The 18,546-nt window shown below is 42.6% G+C and overlaps 1 protein-coding gene across 9 annotated transcripts in view; it reads right to left on the minus strand.

Annotated features, from left to right (window-relative positions):
* MYOF (myoferlin) overlaps nt 1-18,546 on the minus strand; it is a 170,483-nt gene that overhangs the window by 46,780 nt on the left and 105,157 nt on the right. For all 9 annotated transcript variants that reach the window (XR_014826643.1, XR_014826645.1, XR_014826642.1 and 6 more), the window contains 8 exons: nt 17,867-18,022; nt 14,060-14,191; nt 11,080-11,243; nt 8,987-9,101; nt 7,152-7,257; nt 5,107-5,252; nt 1,829-2,002; nt 209-317 (listed from right to left, as the gene is read on the minus strand). Coding sequence is in view for 5 of the 9 variants with exons in the window: in XM_084994880.1 (XP_084851006.1) it covers nt 209-317; nt 1,829-2,002; nt 5,107-5,252; nt 7,152-7,257; nt 8,987-9,101; nt 11,080-11,243; nt 14,060-14,191; nt 17,867-18,022 (1,102 nt within the window). In the remaining 4 variants the exon portion in view is untranslated. The remainder of the gene's footprint in view (nt 1-208; nt 318-1,828; nt 2,003-5,106; nt 5,253-7,151; nt 7,258-8,986; nt 9,102-11,079; nt 11,244-14,059; nt 14,192-17,866; nt 18,023-18,546) is intronic.

The following is an 18,546-nucleotide window of genomic DNA, read 5'->3' on the forward strand; positions in this document are numbered from 1 at the left end:
TTAATAGACAGAACAAGTACATATCAGGCAGATCATGTTAAAATCAGTGATTTGACCACCCTCTACCCCAAATATAATTTCTCCACCAAGTGAAGAAAATGAAAGTCATGTTTGCATAAAGGGGTTTCTATCATACTTGATGATTTGAAGAGTTTTCTTGTGACAAAAGTGATAAAGTGAAATTCGCAAATACATATTTAAAACTTACTGTCAAAATTACAGGAAACAATGGGAGTGTTTGCTCCAAACACGGTGGTGGCGCTGTGCTTCTGTTTTTCTGAACTCTTTTCATCTCCATCCTCTGTAGTGTCTGCACCCTAAAATAAGAGGCAGGAAAACCAATGAACAATGCCTAAAAACAAAGGGGCAAGAATTACAAATGGAGTGGGCTCTTTTTTTTTTTCATAGCCGCACCCACGGCAGATGGAAGTTCCTGGGCTACTAATTGAATCCAGGCTGCAGGTGCAACCTATGCTGGATCCTTTAACCCACTGCTCTGGGCCAGGGATTGAACCCACACCTCTGCAGCAACCCAAGCCACTGCAGTTTGGTTCTTAACCCACTGTGCCACAGTGGGAACTCCTCGACTGGTTGTTTGGTTTGGTTTTGTTTTTTAAATTGTACAGTGGCATTGTTTAATTATAATTATCATAAATTCTTTGTTGGAGAGGAAATCAGAATCAGATGTAAGACTTCAGCATTCCAGAACTGGTTGTTTTTAAAAGAGATTATCTTCATCCAATCACTCCATTTTTATTTTTATTTAATTTTTATTTAATTTTTAAATTTTTTTTTTTTTTTGTCTTTTTAGGGCCACACCTGTGGCATATGGAAGTTCCCAGGCAAGGGGTCTAATTGTAGCTGCAGCTGCTGGCCTACACCACAGCCACAGCAATGCCAGATCCAAGCCAAGTCTGCAACCTACACTATAGCTCATGGCCATGCTTAACCCACTGAGTGAGGTCAGGGATTGAACCTGCGTCCTCATAGATACTAGTTGGGTTGGTTATCACTGAGCCATAATGGGAACTCCCCAATCACTCCATTTTTAAAGATGAATAAAGCCCAGGACAGCAAGTGACTGTCACTTAGCTGGACGTTGACAGAGCAGGAGGTCAAATCCAGCCTTTCTACCTCAACGCCAGGTTTACCAAACCCTAGGCCTGAAGAATAAAACAAGGAAGAGCATAAAGGAGATTAAAAGGAAAGGAGAAGGAAAAAGAGCAACGGCAGAACAGAGAAGTGTCGGTGCATAGAAATATAAAAATAGGTTGTGTCTAAAGACAAATTTCCAATAATGGTCCCTGACCGCCACATTGTTTTAGATCAACCACTTCCATTTTCTCATTCATTCCCTCCACCTTTCTGCTTTCTTTCCTCCCTGCCTTTTTATGGTGCTTCTCTATGAACGGTTCTCTAATTTTATGAGCCATCCTTCTGTTTTCCTCCCCCTCACATCTGGATATTTAACTTTCTTGGTCTGTTGAACAGTTGTAGTTTCCAAGATATGAGCCAAAGAACCTATGTCTGGGATGTTAACAGATGTCACCTGCAGCAAAGGTTTTGGAACAGATATATTTGGAAAAGGCTAGAAGAAACAACATTCAACAGGTGTGTCTGTAGACAGGCTTCTCAGAGCCTTTCACATATTAATGGTCTATGCATTCTAGAATTATTGTGCACCTAGGATGTGTGGCTTTCTCCCAAATTATGTGCTGTCTTATAGTACTGGAGGGACCCCTACGGCGTCTGTGGTGTTATATCCAACACTTGCGTGTTTTCCCTCTGCCAATAAATATCATTTGAGTTTTAGCTACTTATTACTTACAAGGGCACCTTCGAGTTTAAAGATGGCGGCTGCACCATGCGTTTCTGAAGGAGCCATTTTTCTCCTCCAGCGTCTGCGGCGAAAGGTATCTGAACTACGCTGTTTCCAGTGAAATTTCCAGCCAATTAAAGACGCATATTCCCAGCCCTCCCGGTCTTCAAGTGCCTCCATGGCCTGAAACAGAAAGTAAAACATTAAATGGTAATAACCCTAACAACAACCTTCCTCATACTGATGAAGTGGATTGATTTGATCAAACAACAAATAGCTAAGGCAAATCTACTCTGTGCCAAGCGCTGTGCTGGGAGCAGGGACACAACAAAGAACAAAACGGACAGGCTCTCTGCCCTTGCAGAGCTGATGACTGTGGGGTGACAGAGAGATAAGCAGGCAATTAAAGGGAAATGAGATGTCAGCCATAAAAAACGAGGTAATGCCATTCGCAACAGTCATGGATGTAACTACAGATTTTCATACTAAGTGAGGTCAGAAAGAAAAAGACAAATCCCATATGATATCACTTGTATGTGGAGTCTAAAATATGGCACATATGAACCTATCTATGAAACAGAGACAGACTCAAGGACAAGGAAAAAAGACCTAGGCTTGCCAATGGGGAGAGGGGGAGAGAGAGGAATGGATGAGGAATTTGGGGTTAGAGGATGTAAACTATTACACTTAGAATGGATAAGCAGTGAGGTCCTACTATATAGCATAGGGAACTATATCCAATTTCTTGAGCTAGAACATGATGGAAAAGAATATAAAAAAGAATATGTATATATATGTATGTCTAAATGAATCACTTTGCTGTACAATAGAAATTGGCACAAGGTTTAAATCAACTATACTTAATAAAAAATAAAATTTAAAATAAGAACATAAAAAGTGAAATAAGGTATTGCCAAGGTGGTGGCTGTACCAACAGGAAGGAGCACCTTATTCTGGCTGAGGGGGGAATAAGAGGGTAAAGCAGGTAGATTCTTCTCCAAATTGCTTTCTATTTTCTCACTTCATTAGCTCATAAGAATATTGCTACTGTGATATAGTTTGGAAAACATTATCTCCGTTTCATAAAGAAGGGAAAACATTTTACCATGCTCCCCAGGGTTTAAGTGTCTTGCTAAGCTAATAGCTTCTATAGCTAATAATTAATAAATGGGGGTATAGTACTTGCTAGCTTTATTTCCATCTAAATTATCTCAGAGTGCCTCCTGTGTGACAGGGATTGTGTTAAGAGCTAAGGAAGCAGTGAAGAAAAAGACAGGGTCCTTGCCCTCACACAGATGACATTTTACTGGTGGAATTTTTTTTTTTTTTCGTCTTTTTGTCTTTTCCAGGGCCGCACCCATGGCATATGGAGATTCCCAGGCTAGGGGTCTAATCAGAGCTGTAGTCGCCAGCCTACGCCAGAGCCATAGTAATGTGGGATCCAAGCTTTGTCTGTGACCTACACCACAGCTCATGACAACGCTGGATCCCTAACCCACTGAGCAAGGTCAAGTATCAAACCCACAACCTCAAGGTTCCTGGTCGGATTCATTAACCACTGAGCCACGACGTGAACTCCATAGTGGTGGAAATTTTATGTGAATATCTTAAAAGTACGAATAGATTGAGTAGATTTAAAATAATACAGAATAATATTTAGGATCTCAGCAATAAGAGCACCATGCAAGTTATTACTATTGTCAGGGCTATTTTTCCAACTTTGAATAAACAGAAAATCCCGGTCAAACACAATCTTGTAACGGACCCTCTAGCAGTGTTACTAGTGGCACTGAAATACTTCATGTGGCCAGGAGGAGTGAGGCGGGGAACATGATCAAAGTCTCAGCAATATTCTTTGGTAGAACTGGGTCATGCTTCCAGTCTTCTGACTTGGGTGGCCAGTGTTCTCTCCACTTCACTTTGGTCTCCTCATGTGGAGGGAGAGAGTCAAAGGCCTCTAGAAACATCGGGATAGGGATGATTGCAAAACAAATGTTCATTCATCAGCTCATTCGTCCCACTCCATTGTTTATTAGGAACAAGTTCCTGAGCTAGCACGAAGGCTACAAAGATGGAACCACAGAAGAACCAAGAAGCTCACTGTCTAATAAAAGCTCACTTTATCACATCTACGACGAGTCAGGCACTTTGTGGAAGAGAAAGGGTTCCTATATGGAATGAGCTTAACCTGGGTTCAAACATCCTATATCTTAGTAGACACAGGGCCTAAAGTAAATCCATTAAACCTCTGAGCATGATCTATAAAACGGGAATAAAATTCAGATTTTGTGGATTGTAGACGATGCATATTATTACAGAAGGCACATAAAACATGCCACTTATTATTGTTTTTTTGTTTGTTTGTTTTTTAGGGCCCGCACCCATAGCATATGGAGGTTCCCAGGCTAGAGGTCAAATTGAATCAGAGCTATAGCCACTGGCCTACACCACAGCCACAGTCATGCCAGAATGGAAATACGTCTGCCACCTACACCACAGCTCACGGCAACACTGGAGCCTTAACTCACTGAGTGAGGCCAGGGATCAAACCTGCGTCTTCATGGATGCTAGTCAGATTCATTTCCACTGAGCCATGACGGGAACTCCGGCCACTTATTATTGTTATATGAGTATGCTTGTTCCACTCAATTTATTATTATTCCATTTAAGCCTATAAAATACCCTAATTAAATAGATGCAAACTATTGCCTCTGGAATGGATAAGCAAGGAGATCCTGCTGCATAGCACTGGGAACTAGATTTAGTCATTTATGATGGAGCATGATGGAGATAATGTGAGAAAAAGAATGTACATATGCATGTGTGACTGGGTCACTTTGCTGTACAGTAGAAAATTGACAGAACGCTATAAATCAGCTATAACAGAAAAAATAAAAATCATTTAAAAGTAAAATAACCTAACTAGATGCATGGTATTATACCCACTTCACAGATTAAGAAAGTAAATGAAGTCAGGATTTGAATTCTTAGGTGTCTTGTTCCAAGTCCTGAGCTATTGCTACCAAAATAATTTCCATCACTGCCCCTTGAGTGGTTCTCACTATTTATACTGCTCCAGAAGCACGTGGAAGACTTACTAGTTGGAACCCAGAATGATTTAGAGTTCCTAAATCAGTAGGTTTGCAGGGGGAAGAGAGACACAATTTGAGAAGCTTGAGCAGGGCATCAGGCCCTTTATAGGTAAATGGTTTCCATAGAAATAGTCTAGTTAACAGGGGGTTCTGTGTGGTCTGTCCCCCCCTGCCTTTCCCCATTGTCCCTCTTACCTTTGCAGTACTTGAAGTGCTTTGTGCTAAATCTTTCTTGCGTTTTCGGACCAGCCTTCGCCGTCTATGGGTATGATACATTTTCTCCGCTGCAACCCAGGATTTGGGCTTATTATCAGGAGGAATGGTAATTCCATACTCCCAGCCTGGAACAGAGTTTGAATGGTTAGTCAAAGGAGATCCATTTGCCAGACTGCCAAAGAAAGTTCTCAGAGGCATTCAGTCACTCTCTGCTCCCCAAATTCTCCACTGTCTGACTGAATGCCATCACTTCTTTCACTTTGCTACAATCAGCCAAACTGAACACAGCCCTCCCTATTCCCCTGGCTCTCTCTTCAAAAAGCTTCCTTTGTGGTCACGGGCTTCTCCTCCACGTTTCTTTTTTTTTCCCTCTTTTTTTAGGGCCACACCCATGGCATATGGAGGTTTCCAGGATAAGGGTCGAATTAGAGCTGAAGCTGCCAGCCTACCCCACAGTCACAGCAACACCAGATCCGAGCCACGTTTGTCACCTACACCACAGCTCACAGCAACTCCAGATCCCTAACCCACTGAGTGGGGCCAGGGATCAAACCCGAGTCCTCATGGATACTAGTCGGGTTCACTACTGCTGAGCCACAACAGAAACTCCACATTTGTACTTTAAAGCACAATACAAGAGGCAGATGGGGAGAATGACCAAGGATATGGCCTATGTAGTTAACAGCCTGGGTTCAAATACAGCACCACCACATGCTGGCTGTTTACTTAAACAGTTTCTTGCAAGTGGAGATCCCATCGTGGCGCAGCAGAAGCAAATCTGACTAGGAACCAAGAGGTTGTGGGTTCGATCCTTGGCCTTGCTCAGTGGGTTAAGGATCTGGTGTTGCCATGAGCTGTGGTGTAAGTTGTAGATGTGGCTCGGATCTGGTGTTGCTGTGCCTCTGGCGTAGGCTGGCAGCAACAGTTCTGATTAGACCCCTAGCCTTGGAACCTCCATATGCCATGGGTGAGGCCCTAAAAAGACAAAAGACAAAAAAAAAAAAAAAAAACGTTTCTTGCAAGTTAGTAAACCTGTGTGTGGTGCAATTTCCCCAGCATAAAGGTAAAATATATTTTCTTTAAAAGAATTGATCAAAATAATGCATGCAAAGCACTAGGACCATGATTAGCATATAGTTTATACTAAAGGTTTATTATTATAAGCCCTGGTGTGTGCATCAAGATCATCAAGAAACTTATAGCTTATTTGAAATCTTCTTCACCAGTGCTAGTCCTTCCTGTGCACTACTCCATCTCATAAGAAATAAAAAACCAGGAGTTTCTGTTGTGGTTCACAGGGTTATAAACCTGACTAGTATCCATGAGGAGGCAGGTTCGATCCCTGACCCCGCTCAGTGGGTTAAGGATCCAGCATTGCCGTGAACTGCGACTCCGATCCCAAGTTGCTGTGGCTGTGGCATAGGCTGGCAGCTGCAGCCTCAATGTGACCCTTATCCTGGGAACATCCACATGCTGTGAGTGTGGCCCTAAAAAAGCAAAAAAATTAATTAATTAAAAAATTTTCTCTTTTGATAATTCTAAACATTCCAGTTCCTTAACCTTATTATTCATAGAAAAGGATAAACATTACCAGAAGCTATGTCAATAATCAACATTTTCTCTGAAGAAGAGGATTTTTGAGGCATTTTACTGTTTGTCTTCTGAGCTAGGGGATCCCTGTGTGTGGTGACCCCACAGAGGGTAGGATGTGGTTAGAATAGGGAAAATCCAAACTCCAGTTCCCTCTCAAATTCTCATGCTGGACCCCCAGCATCTCAAAGTCCAGCTACCTGGTGCCCTGTTACTTTGTATCCTTCGTTCTTGATGCCTCCCACTCCACCCCCACCCCCAACCTATCCAAGCACATTCTTGTCCTTCAGATTTTGCATATGAATAGTCACAGGTGACACCACAGGACCTGGTTGTCTGAGACCAACAGGACTTAGGGCTCCTCCCTCCCAATGAAACTTTACTACGTTAACCAAGTCCTTGCTGCAGGTCAGGTACTAGATCTCAATTGTTACCTCTCTCGTCCACTGCACGATTTATGTCATAGACCCATGCGTCATCTTCCCATTCCCAACCTGGAGGGCAAGTGAGCTCGCTGGGTGATGCTGCCTTATCACCATTCTTTAAAAAAACAAACAAACAAAACACAACAAATGAAGAGAAAGAAGCCATAGTGTTAAATAAGATGCAAAAGCTGAAATAGGATTCATTGCACTTATCTATGAGATCACATGCTAATTTAGATACCAACACAGATGTCAAACTTTCTCAGAAAAATCTCTTTTTTTTTTCTTTTCTTTTTTGTCTTTCTGTCTTTTCTAGGGTCGCACCCACAGCATGTGGAGGTTCCCAGGCTAGGGGTCTAATGTGAGCTTTAGCCACCAGCCTCCGCCACAGCCACAGCAACGCCAAAATCTCTAATCTTTATTTACCTACAATTGCTATACACTAACTAGTTTTTTTTTTGTTGTTGTTGTTTCAGAATACTTTGTTTCCACTTTGAGGGACTATGATATGTTAAACCATTGGAACTGTTTTCGTAGGTTAAATATCAGCAATTTCATAGGGTTCAGCTTAATATTATGAAATGAAGCAATGCTATGAGCAGCTATATTAGAAAGACCCCACAGAGCAGGATGAAGCATGAAAAACACATGTTTTCAAGTATGGGGTAAAGCTACTGGAGGTCGTAGATGCTAAACATGTGAGACTGACAAGGTCTTTGTTAAATACTGACTTAAATTCTGTATTAAAACAGTTATAAAAAAAGTTCATAATAAAGGAGGTCCATAGCGTACAGAAGACTAGTCAGCTTTACTCTAACAGTGTGTAACTTGAAATAACAGGATACCATCTATTCATATATTCAGAAAGATATAAAAGTGGGATGGTATCTAGAAAAACAGCCCTCTATTATGCTGTTTCTGGAAATATAAATTTGTACAGCCTCTTTGAAAACAGTTTGGCAGTATGTGTCAAAATGTTATATGCCTTGAAATCTTGACCAAACCAATGCAGGGACCACTCCTACCAACAAACGTTCCTAAGTGAATAAAAATGTATATATAATGATGTTCACTGTTACACCGTTTGCAAAAAACAAAGACCAGGAATTCCCTTATGGTGCAGCAGGTTAAGGACCCAGTGTTGTCACTACAACAGCTTGGGTGGCTGCTGTGGTGCAGGTTCCACCCCTGGCCTGGGAACTTCCACATGCCATGGGCATGGCCAAAGCCAAAACAAAACAGACTGGGGAAAAAGAAAATCCTAAATGTCCACAAGGACAAGATTAGTTAAGTAAATTATGGGAGGGGTGCATATAATAAAACACTCTGCAGGCATTTTTTTTGAAGGCTCATAGATCTACATGTATCAATATCAAAAGATGTGCAAGATGCAGCATCATGTGAAAACAACAAGTTGTAAAACTGTGCCTACAACACAATTCTATTCTGTGGGGGAAAAAAAGAAGTTATATATTTGTATAGGAATAGGAAACTGCTATCACTGGTTATCTCTGGGGGGTGGGGTGGGATTTACTTTTCATTTCCTTTTATGCTGTTTGAATACACTAAAGACATGAGCATTCAATTTGTCATGATTTAAAAAACCAGTTAGATAAATATTTACAGTAAAAGAATTTGCCCAACCCAGACTTTACCATGTACCAACACCTAGTTAAGTGGGCCCCATGTCTTTTCTTTAAGAAATAATTACAGATGTACTTTGGAGGCTTAAATTACAGGCAGAAGGCTGTTCAGAGCATGAGATGGAGCAGAAGAGCCCCGCCTTGCGGTTGGTGGATTCACAGACCTCCCGCAGGAGGGCTTATCCCAGGAGCCGGGCTCACCGCATCCGTGTAAGTGTCCTCTGCTGGCTTCCATTCGCCCCCAGGGTAGCGGCTCTCATTCTGATACACTTCATCTGTGAACTCCGTGTGACCCGCATCTGCCTCGGTCAGCAAGCTGCGGAGGAGGAGGCTCGCATTAGTGAAGGAGAAACGGTCACCGACCACCCCAGCTATTTCCAATGGCCGAGAAACATCTACGCCCTGGGGGTGGCCCTCCGCGCCCCACTCCTCTCTCCACCCCCAACTCCTCTCTGTAATAGCTTCTGACATTCCTTTGAAGAGGGGCCGGCTGCCACAATGAGACCTAAATTACAGAGAACCTCTCAAATTAGCAGGGCTGCTCCTTAGGGTGGGGACTGGGAAAACAGCCTCACGGGCAGCTTCTTCGGGGGACCAGGCTTCCGTTCCTGTTTCAGTTCAGGGCCATTCAGCTTTTTCTCAGCTTGGCTGATAGTTCAAAAGACTAGAGAGTGGTCTTTCTTCATTCCCCGTGTTTTAAAAAACAGAGGGCAGACAGCCTCCTGGGCCAAGTGTGGAAACTTTTACTCACCGCTTATTTGGTCTACCTAACGCAAACTGAAGGGGGGAGTTTACATTTTCTGGACAGTTCCTTGGTAGGAATGACAGCCCAACCAGGTCATTTAAGACTCCCAAGTCCATCTGGGCACTTGAGAAATCCATACTGACTCCCTGCCATGCCAGTTTTCCTCTTAGGTTCAGAACTCTTTTGACAACCCGTAGAGGAAAATACAGACATTCCAACTTTGACTTGTCTTCTGCTAGGTACCCAGTCAACTGAGGTTTCTTTTTTCCTTTACTATCTCTGCATCTTTTCCCTGCCATTTGCTCCCTTAGAATCAAGCACTGGAAAGAAATCAGAAGACAAGAGATTCCCACCATTTGTGTAAACTGGGCTTATCCATCACTTCTCTAGGCCTCAGAGGAGGAGAGAACTGGCTGCCGCCTCTGGAGTCACATCCAGCTCTGACAAGCTCTGACCTTCTGCTTTTCCAGTTCCAATTCCCCAGCCTTTCCCTGTCCTCACTAACCTTCCTTCTTTCCATTTCAAATCCTATTCCCTTCTCCTCATCAGCAACCCCAGTCCATCCAAAGCAAGCTGTCCTGGGTGAAAAGCAATCATGTGCAAACACTGGGTCTTAACAGACCAGACCCAGCACACTCCCCCACCCCTTTCCCTACTCCTGTGTGATTACAGAAAATGAATGTGGACAGAGAGAGTGAGCTCTAGTTTGAAGCTTAACCCATCTTCACAAACTCGTTTCCTTCAATAAATGCACCCATTGAGAGTCTATGTGCCTTTGGCCAAGAGACTTAATCCCGCCAGGTCTCAGTTTCATCATTTGTAAAGTGCAGATAATAACTATTTTCTGTTGGAAGATGGTTCTTTGTGCATCTCTTACATTTCTAAAGACCTTTGTTACAGATTATCATGTCAAGGGAACAACCTCAGAAGACAGTGACTCTCTCCAGAGCAAAGGGCTGGCATGCTTACCACCCATTATAAAGGATTAGGGTCCCTAAGCTCAGGCTTCCTCTCCTGTTATACAACCTACTTCATGTATAAACGTCATCTAGACCTCTTTTTGTCACCCTGTGGGAATCGGGGCTTGGAGAATGAGAGTGAATGTTGATACTCTGGTACTTCTATTTGCTATGGGCAACAAAGTCCTTTGCCTCTGATGCAGGATTCCTGTGTCTCCTGCCAACATCCAAGAGACTGTGGCCAGTGACTTGTTAGCTTGCAAATAGGATAAAAATCTCAGACTCTTCATGATTGTTGTGACCACCTATTTTATAGGACTGGAATCCACATTTAATAAGATGATGCTAGCGTTTAGCCCACTGCTTGACACATTCACACGTAATAAAGTCTTCATTATGTTAGTACCAGGTGTTTACATTTGTTTGTTTTGTTATGGGACACTGATGACATCCTTCAAGCTTCTATGGACTTACTTCTGCTCAGTGAGTGTTACATAAATATGACCAAGAATGATGGAGACGATTCATTTAGCAATTTCTAAGGAAAGGCTTCATGAAGATCCTTTGTTCTCAGAAAATGGAAAACTTACCTTCTTTCAGGATCAACGATCCAGTCTCCTTCCCATTCCCAGCCTTTTGGAGGCAAAAAGAATTCCCTCTTGAGTTTTATTTTTCCTGTGACATCAGAAAATTTATGACGACCCACTAATCCGGAAGTGCCCCATTTTCCAAACATAAGAGCTTGATTTTCATACTATTAAAAAGAAATTGGAGAAACATCATCAGGGAGCAAGAAATAAAGCCAACACATACATTTTCAAGTCCATCTAGGACTTAGGCTAAACAATGAGAAAAAGCAAAAAAGCTTTATATTCAGAAGGTATTGACCTGAGTTGGGCTGTAACTGATTATACAACTTTGGGTAAATTATTCATCTTTCTAAGACTCGGGGTTCTCATTCATAAACTGAGGATAATACTACCTTTCTCATAGGGTTGTTCTGTAGTTCAAATGTACAAATGATTGTGAAACTGCTTTGTAAACAGTGATATATCATGCTACTTGTTTCTACCATTATTTTGAATGGCTCCGAAGAGTTCTCTGAACCTAAACTTTTAGATACCTATAAACATCCTCAATTTATGAATGTATAGTCCTCTAAAAGTTTAAGTCTGCTGCCTAGAACTTGGAGCACATCTCCCCACAGGAATGATATTATAATTGATGGTGCACATCTTAGACAGCACAAGGAACCCATCTGAAACATGAAGGTCCTTTAGCGCCCAGCCTTTATGTGGCCCAGAAGTTCTGAGCCTTCCTCCCCTCTGGAATGTGGCGAGTAGACCAAGATCTTTTCTGAAACAAGTTTGGTGGCAACGGGAGACTCAGGTTTACAGGGCCTTCCTCTCTAAGTTAGAACTCGTAAATCTACAATGGTCTGTTTTTCAGTATGTCAGTCAGAAAAAGGGATGAGACTTGCCAGTGGTGAGAGCAAGCTGGGTCCAAGCTGAGAATCTCCACCTGTCTGTTCAGGGAGAAGATGACTTGCTTAAGCAACAGGGGCATTTTGGCTGAAGGAGGACAGAGGAAGTTTGAGTCGGGACCTGATGAGGAAATTGGGTTCAAGTGGACCCAGTAGTGCCTGTTTCAGCTACAGCTCTGAGCTTTAGGCAGCAGCTAAAGGAACTGTTATCACAAGGGGCTGTGAGGCTCAGGGGCATACACATGGTGCCTTTGGTTTCCATGTGACAAGGACATGGAGTGGAGGAGCAATTCCTGCACTTCTACTCAGAAGCCAGCGTGGCTGTAATAAGATCCAGGCAAGGATCCTGGCATAGACGAGAGGGGGGCAGCAGCTGTGGAGATGGGAGACTCCTGTGGTTTGAGGCTATGGCTGTTAACCAGCAGCTGTGGGGCAGGACTGTGAGCACATGTGATGCACCTCAGTTACCTCCAGAAATGGGAGGGGGGGGCAGGATATCTTTTTAGAGAACCCAGATTTGGTATTAGCCCAGCAAGGCGAGAACCAGTGACATTTCCATTCCTGTTATGAATGTGCGCCTCCTGGTACTCTCAGGCTGTTAGAAGTTGGAGACACTACAGTCATACAAAACAACTGAAATGGGTGGGTCATCTCTCTCTATGAGTTGAAACGAGTTCACTCTGTGCAGGGAAGGATCTGGAAGTGGGAAATAGTGGAAGGGCTGCTCCTTGCTCAGTGCCAAGTTCTCTGGGTTTAGCTTCAGACACAGAGCTAGAGGGCAGATGGAGGCCAAGACATCCCACAGGAGCGCAGGAGCAAGCCTCTCTCCTGTGAATTCTGATGCCCCGTCTATGCTGCCCAGACACCTGGACATCAATATCTACCACGCAGGGCCTCCCTGGTGGCCCCCAGCATACCCCCATTGATCTCTACTCATACTTCTAAGCCTGCACTTCCAAGTCTAAGGACTTTGCGTGTGTCTCCCATGGGGTTCACTGCTTCTCAAAGTGGACCACAACGCCCTGTCTCCACCCTCAATGGAATCACTGCAGGTGCTAATCCCTAATTTAGCAACAGAATCAGAATCCCCAGGGACGGGATTCTATTTAATGAGACACTTGGTTTTACAATCATTGTGATAGATCACGAGATCCTTGAGGACAGGGCGTGGCTTCCTCATCATCTTGGCCACTTGCTTCTATGCCTGACATAAAGCCACCACTCCCTAAAAGCTTGGATAGGTGGGTAAGTTCTGTCGCCTCTTATGTATATGCGTATGCATTTAATAAGTACTTATAGGAACCTACTATGTGCCCGATACTTTTAAATATATAAAAAGCAAAACGAAAAGATGGCCGCAGATTTTTCTTGCCCAGTAAGATCAGAACCAGTGGTCAGGCACAGTGGTGGGCAGCAGAAACACAATTACAAATCAACTAGAATGAAGATCATCTTCTCCCCAATTATTTGAGCACAAAGGCCCATCTGTAGAAGAATGGAGCTCATCAGAAAATTGTCAGAAGAGACCCAACTAAATATGCCTAATAAATTTACATCAATAAGCACTTGGAGTAAAACATCCAAATAACCCCGCTTTTGGCTGCAAAAGTTTGTGAAAATTATTTTCATTGGTTTAACTGTAATGAGACTTTTAATTAACTAAGTGGATTTTTAACTGAGTGAAGGAGTTACAAATTATCTCTATTGTTTTTGAAGTATCCAAGGCAGCATTTTCTTTGCTCTTGGGCAAACTCCTCTGAGGCTTCCCCTAACCATGGAATGAGTCTTCTGTGGGAGTCTTCTGGGGTTTAAAGACTTCAGACCCCAAGCAGGATTCTCAAGGTTGGCACCTCTCAAGTGCCCTTACTCCTGGGTTGCTTGCGTGTTTCTCATTCTGGGGTATCCCAATGCAGTTGGTAAGCCCTCCCCATCCATCTTTCCCTACTCACTTAGTTAAGGCTCCTGAATGGGATTTCAGGTCGTGATTATGGTGGTGTTTGGTTTGACATCTGAATATTCTCCCTTAGGATAAAAAGTAAATGTACACCCCCACAAAGAGGAAAAGACAGTGATGTCATTAAATGTACCATTTCAGCAAAGACGGTGAATGTTCCTTCTGCGAAGCTATTGAACTTCTTCTCAACAGCACTTAAGCCCAGCCAGATGTTCACACGCAACTCCACCGGCACCTTTGGTCCATTGTTTTTTTCCTGCGGATACTGTTGAGATGCACAATAACATGACCTGTTATGCTGGGCACAGCACGGGCTGGCTCATTAAGGTCAAGACAAGTAGATTGAACATTTAATCATTACTTTCGGTGGACGAATTTTGTTTGGGCAGTTAAAATATTTCCAAATGATCATTCTGTAAAGATTAAAATAACAACTAAGGAGTTTCCGTCGTGGCGCAGTGGAATCCGACTAGGAACCATGAGGTTGCGGGTTCGGTTCCTGCCCTTGCTCAGTGGGTTAACGATCTGGCGTTGCCGTGAGCTGTGGTGTAGGCTGCAGACGCGGATAGGATCCTGCGTTGCTGTGGCTCTGGCGTAGACCGGGGGCTACAGCTCCGATTCGACCCCTAGCCTGGGAACCTCCATATGCCGCGGGAGCGGCCCAAAAAAATAGCAAAAACAAAAAAATAAAATAAAAATAAAAAATAACAACTAAAGCAGGAAACTCAGGGCATCCCTGAGACCTTTTCAGGCGGCTTAACAAGGTCAAAACCATTTTCCTAATAATACTAGGATGTTACTTGCCTTTTCCACTGTATTGACATTTTGCACTGACAGTGCAAAAGCACTGGTAGATAAAACAAGCATGGAGCAGGAATCCAGGCAGTAACACCAAACTGCCCTGGTAGGTTTCTCACTCTCAGTGAAGAAAACAAAATGCCACTTTCACTTAGGAATTTCTTTGATAAAGCAGTAAAAATGACTAATCCTATTAAATCGTGATTCCTGAATATATCTTTTTTTTTTTTTTTTTTTTTTTTTTTTACTTTTTAGGTCCACACCCGTGGTGTGTGGAGGTTCTCAAGCTAGGGGTCAAATCAGAGCTACAACTGCCAGCCTACGCAACAGCAACGCAGGATCAAAGCCATGTCTTCGACCTATACCACAGCTCATGGAAACTCTGGATCCTTAACCCGCTGAGCCAGGCCAGGGATCAAACCTGCAATCTCATGTACTAGTTGGATTCGTTTCTGCTGTGCCACAATAGGAACTCCACCGAATACGTCTTTTTACTCTTTTGTGTGATGAAATTCTGCTGCATATTAGTCTGTGTCTGGACAAAATACCCTTAAGCAATTGAGTTATGAACTGAGCTAACTTTTTTTTTTAATGAAATACCTGTTCTACCTGAAAAAGCAATTAGCTGAAAAATATGGCTATTCATAGTTGGGTGGGGGCAGACATTTTCTTGAACATAAAGTGAGCCTGTTATTTCAAGGACAATAACTGACTTTATTTCATTGCTGATAAAATTCTAGCTTTCAAGTTAAAATTAGAATTTTGGAAAATTTGTTTCTGTCTCTTCAGTGAGTCATCTTGATAGCTTCCCAATACATAAGGTTTTTTCTTATAAGTGATATTAATGAATGTGATTTTTAAAAATATTGTATGATTAAATGTGTCAACATTAGGAAGATACGCATAACTCAGTGAACCAACATTTTCCAAATGATGACTACCTAATGTGACAAAGTCACGCATAGGTAAAAGAGCCATTCAAAGTACAAGACAGATCAATGGATTTTAATGTAGCACAAAATGAAAAGTTGACTGATACAGTCTCAGATTCCACATTGCAATTAACCTTTTAAAAGCTACCACTGAGTTTGGTGTTGTATGAAAGATGAATATCAACAATTATCTGAAGAAGTTGTTAAAACACTCCTCCCTTTTCCAAATACCTATCTGTGTGAGGCCAGATTCTCTTCATAGACTTCAACCAAGAAACTTAGTCCATCAAAATAAATGTAGAAGCAGTTATGAGAATCTAGTTATATTTCTGTTAAGCCAGGTTTGCAAAAAATGTAAAACAGTATCACTCTGCTCTCTGAATTTTAAAATAGTTATATTTCATAAAAATATATAGTTTAACTTATAATGGGTTTATTATTGTTATCTTTAAATATTTTAACATCCCAATTTTAATTTCTATTACAGTAAATACTGATAGATGCAACTCACATGCACAAATGCTCTCTGGGGTATTCGATAATGTCTTTAGGAGTGTAAAGGGGTCCCAAGACCAACACAAAAACCCCATGGACTTAAATGACACCCTCAAACTGGAGAAGGGTGTCATTTGTTTGGGGCATTAGCAAAATCAATAAATATATACAACAGTTCTCTTAAAAGCATTGTGCTGTTTATCCACTGAGCTCTAAAACGTAACACAGAGAATACTACTTTGCCTCCTTCCCACCCACTGTGAAGTTTTATTTATTAATCAGTTTGCTTCCACGCACCGCTGAGGTCAATTATACTTGTGGTTCTATCTTGAGTAAAATGTATTCCACCAAGAGACACTTGAAAGAAGGTAATCACTCTGCTTCTATTTTCACCCTCTTGATTAAAGAGCAATGAGTGCATTTATTAAAAGTTAGCATATATGTCCTTGTTTTAGGGGAACACTCTCCCCTGATTGCTTTTTCTCCTCCCAATTTTTATTCCTCTCCCTGAAATTCCAAGGAACTCAGCTGGAGTCTACCACAGAGAGGGATGGCAAACTTGCATCCGGCAACCATTCAGATCTTTCTGTTTTCATTCCCAGGCCCTCCTCTTGTTTTGTTTTTGGGTGTTTTTTTTGGGGGGAGGGCTGTCTTTTTGTCTTTTTAGGACCGCACCCACAGCATATGGAGGTTCCCAGGCTAGGGGTCAAATCGGAGCTGTAGTTGCTGTCCTATGCCAGAGCCAGCCCAAAGCTGGATCCAAGCCACGTCTGCAACCTACAACGCAGCTCACAGCTGGATCCTTAACCCACTGAATGAGGCCAGGGATCAAACCCCTCCTCTTGTTCTTAACTGCGGGTCCTGGGATGGATTCATGGGTTATACAAAGCCCCTAGATCAGATGCAAAATATTAGATGCATTGGAGATATGCATTCTTTTGGACAAGACGGCCAGTAGCTTTCATCAGGTTATTTTTCTTTTCTTTTTTTTTTTGCCTTTTTTAGGGCCACACATGCAGCATATGGGAGTTTCCTAGGGGTCAAATTGGAGCTGCAGCTGCCAACCTATGCCATAGCTATAGTAATGTGAGATCCGAGCCGCGTCTGGGACTTACACCACAGCTCACAGCAACACCAGATACTTAACCCACTGAGCAAGGCCAGGGATCAAACCCACATTCTCATGGATACTAGCTGGGTTCATTACTGCTGAGCCTCAACGGGAACTCCCTCATCAGGTTCTTAAAGCAGTCCATGACTCTAAAAATGTTCAGAACCCTGGCCCTAAAACAGTCATTTTCAAAATATTTCAATTTGAGGACCCATTTTAATCTAAGACATAGATTCCATAGACTATCTATATTGCCTTCTCTTTTTCCTACTTCTCAAATGCTCACCAGAAGGGAAAGGGAGAGAGGCATTGCTTTCCACGTAACATTGGAAGTAAGTGGAGAATTCATGCCAGAAAGCAAAGCAATGACCATGAAATATTACTTATTAGTGTCACAGAGAGCTCTAAGGAAGAGTCCTTGATTGGATGCCAGCAGACCTCAGACCACTCTGGGAATTACCACCCTAGAGAAAGGGCCAGAATAGGCTGAAATCGATGAGGATCGCCCTAGCCATTCATCGACTGGCAATTTATAAAGCCGCCCTTCTTGGGAATATGGGCTTTACATTTAAGTATTTCACATTTCACAGTGATGAAGCCATACCTTCAGAAAGATGGTTTGGGTTTTCCCACAGTATTTCCCGGATGCGTTCTCACCGCTGGTGGAGTATAAAACCTGATGCGCGGGAATGCGCGCGTAGGCCAATCTCTTCTCTCCACGGATCATCCAGATGATGATGTCAGGCATGCTGTTCTGAGGCTGGTCACGTGGGTGGATGGAAAGGGAGGTAAAGCCAGAGTTAGTCTAAAGGCAGAGACCCTGCAGGCTCTGGAGCATTGTGCAAAGGAGCACTGCGTTTAGGGCTCTGCCCAAATTCTGGACACACACACAGCTTCTAGAAGCACAGCCGGAAGGGCTGGGAGGTAGCCTGAAACTGGCCAAAGGGAACAGAGGGAAGGGAAGGGGCGCTTCACCTGCCAAAAGCCCCACCTACAGAGCTCCGAGCAATTTGGGGAAATAGCCCCTTTTAATCTCGCCCTTCATTTGAAGAAGGTCATCCACAGCGGTCAAGCGGTTACAGGTTTCATACACCTCAGAGGACACAGAGCATCTGCGTCACACAATCTGCTATTTTCCAAACATGAAATACTAATATAGTTTTTTAAAATCTATTTTAATTATAAAGGTGACATAAGTTCACTGCAGACAACTTGGAAAGTAACAAAGCGTAGAAAGTAAAACAATAAAAATTACTTGTAATTACATACATGTTTTTCAAATGT

The sequence above is a fragment of the Sus scrofa genome, chromosome 14 (genome assembly GCF_054392235.1).
Source record: "Sus scrofa isolate SSC_HxYL_T2T_F1_AM1 chromosome 14, Sscrofa_HxYL_maternal_Yorkshire_Landrace_v2.0, whole genome shotgun sequence".
Lineage (NCBI taxonomy): Eukaryota > Metazoa > Chordata > Mammalia > Artiodactyla > Suidae > Sus > Sus scrofa.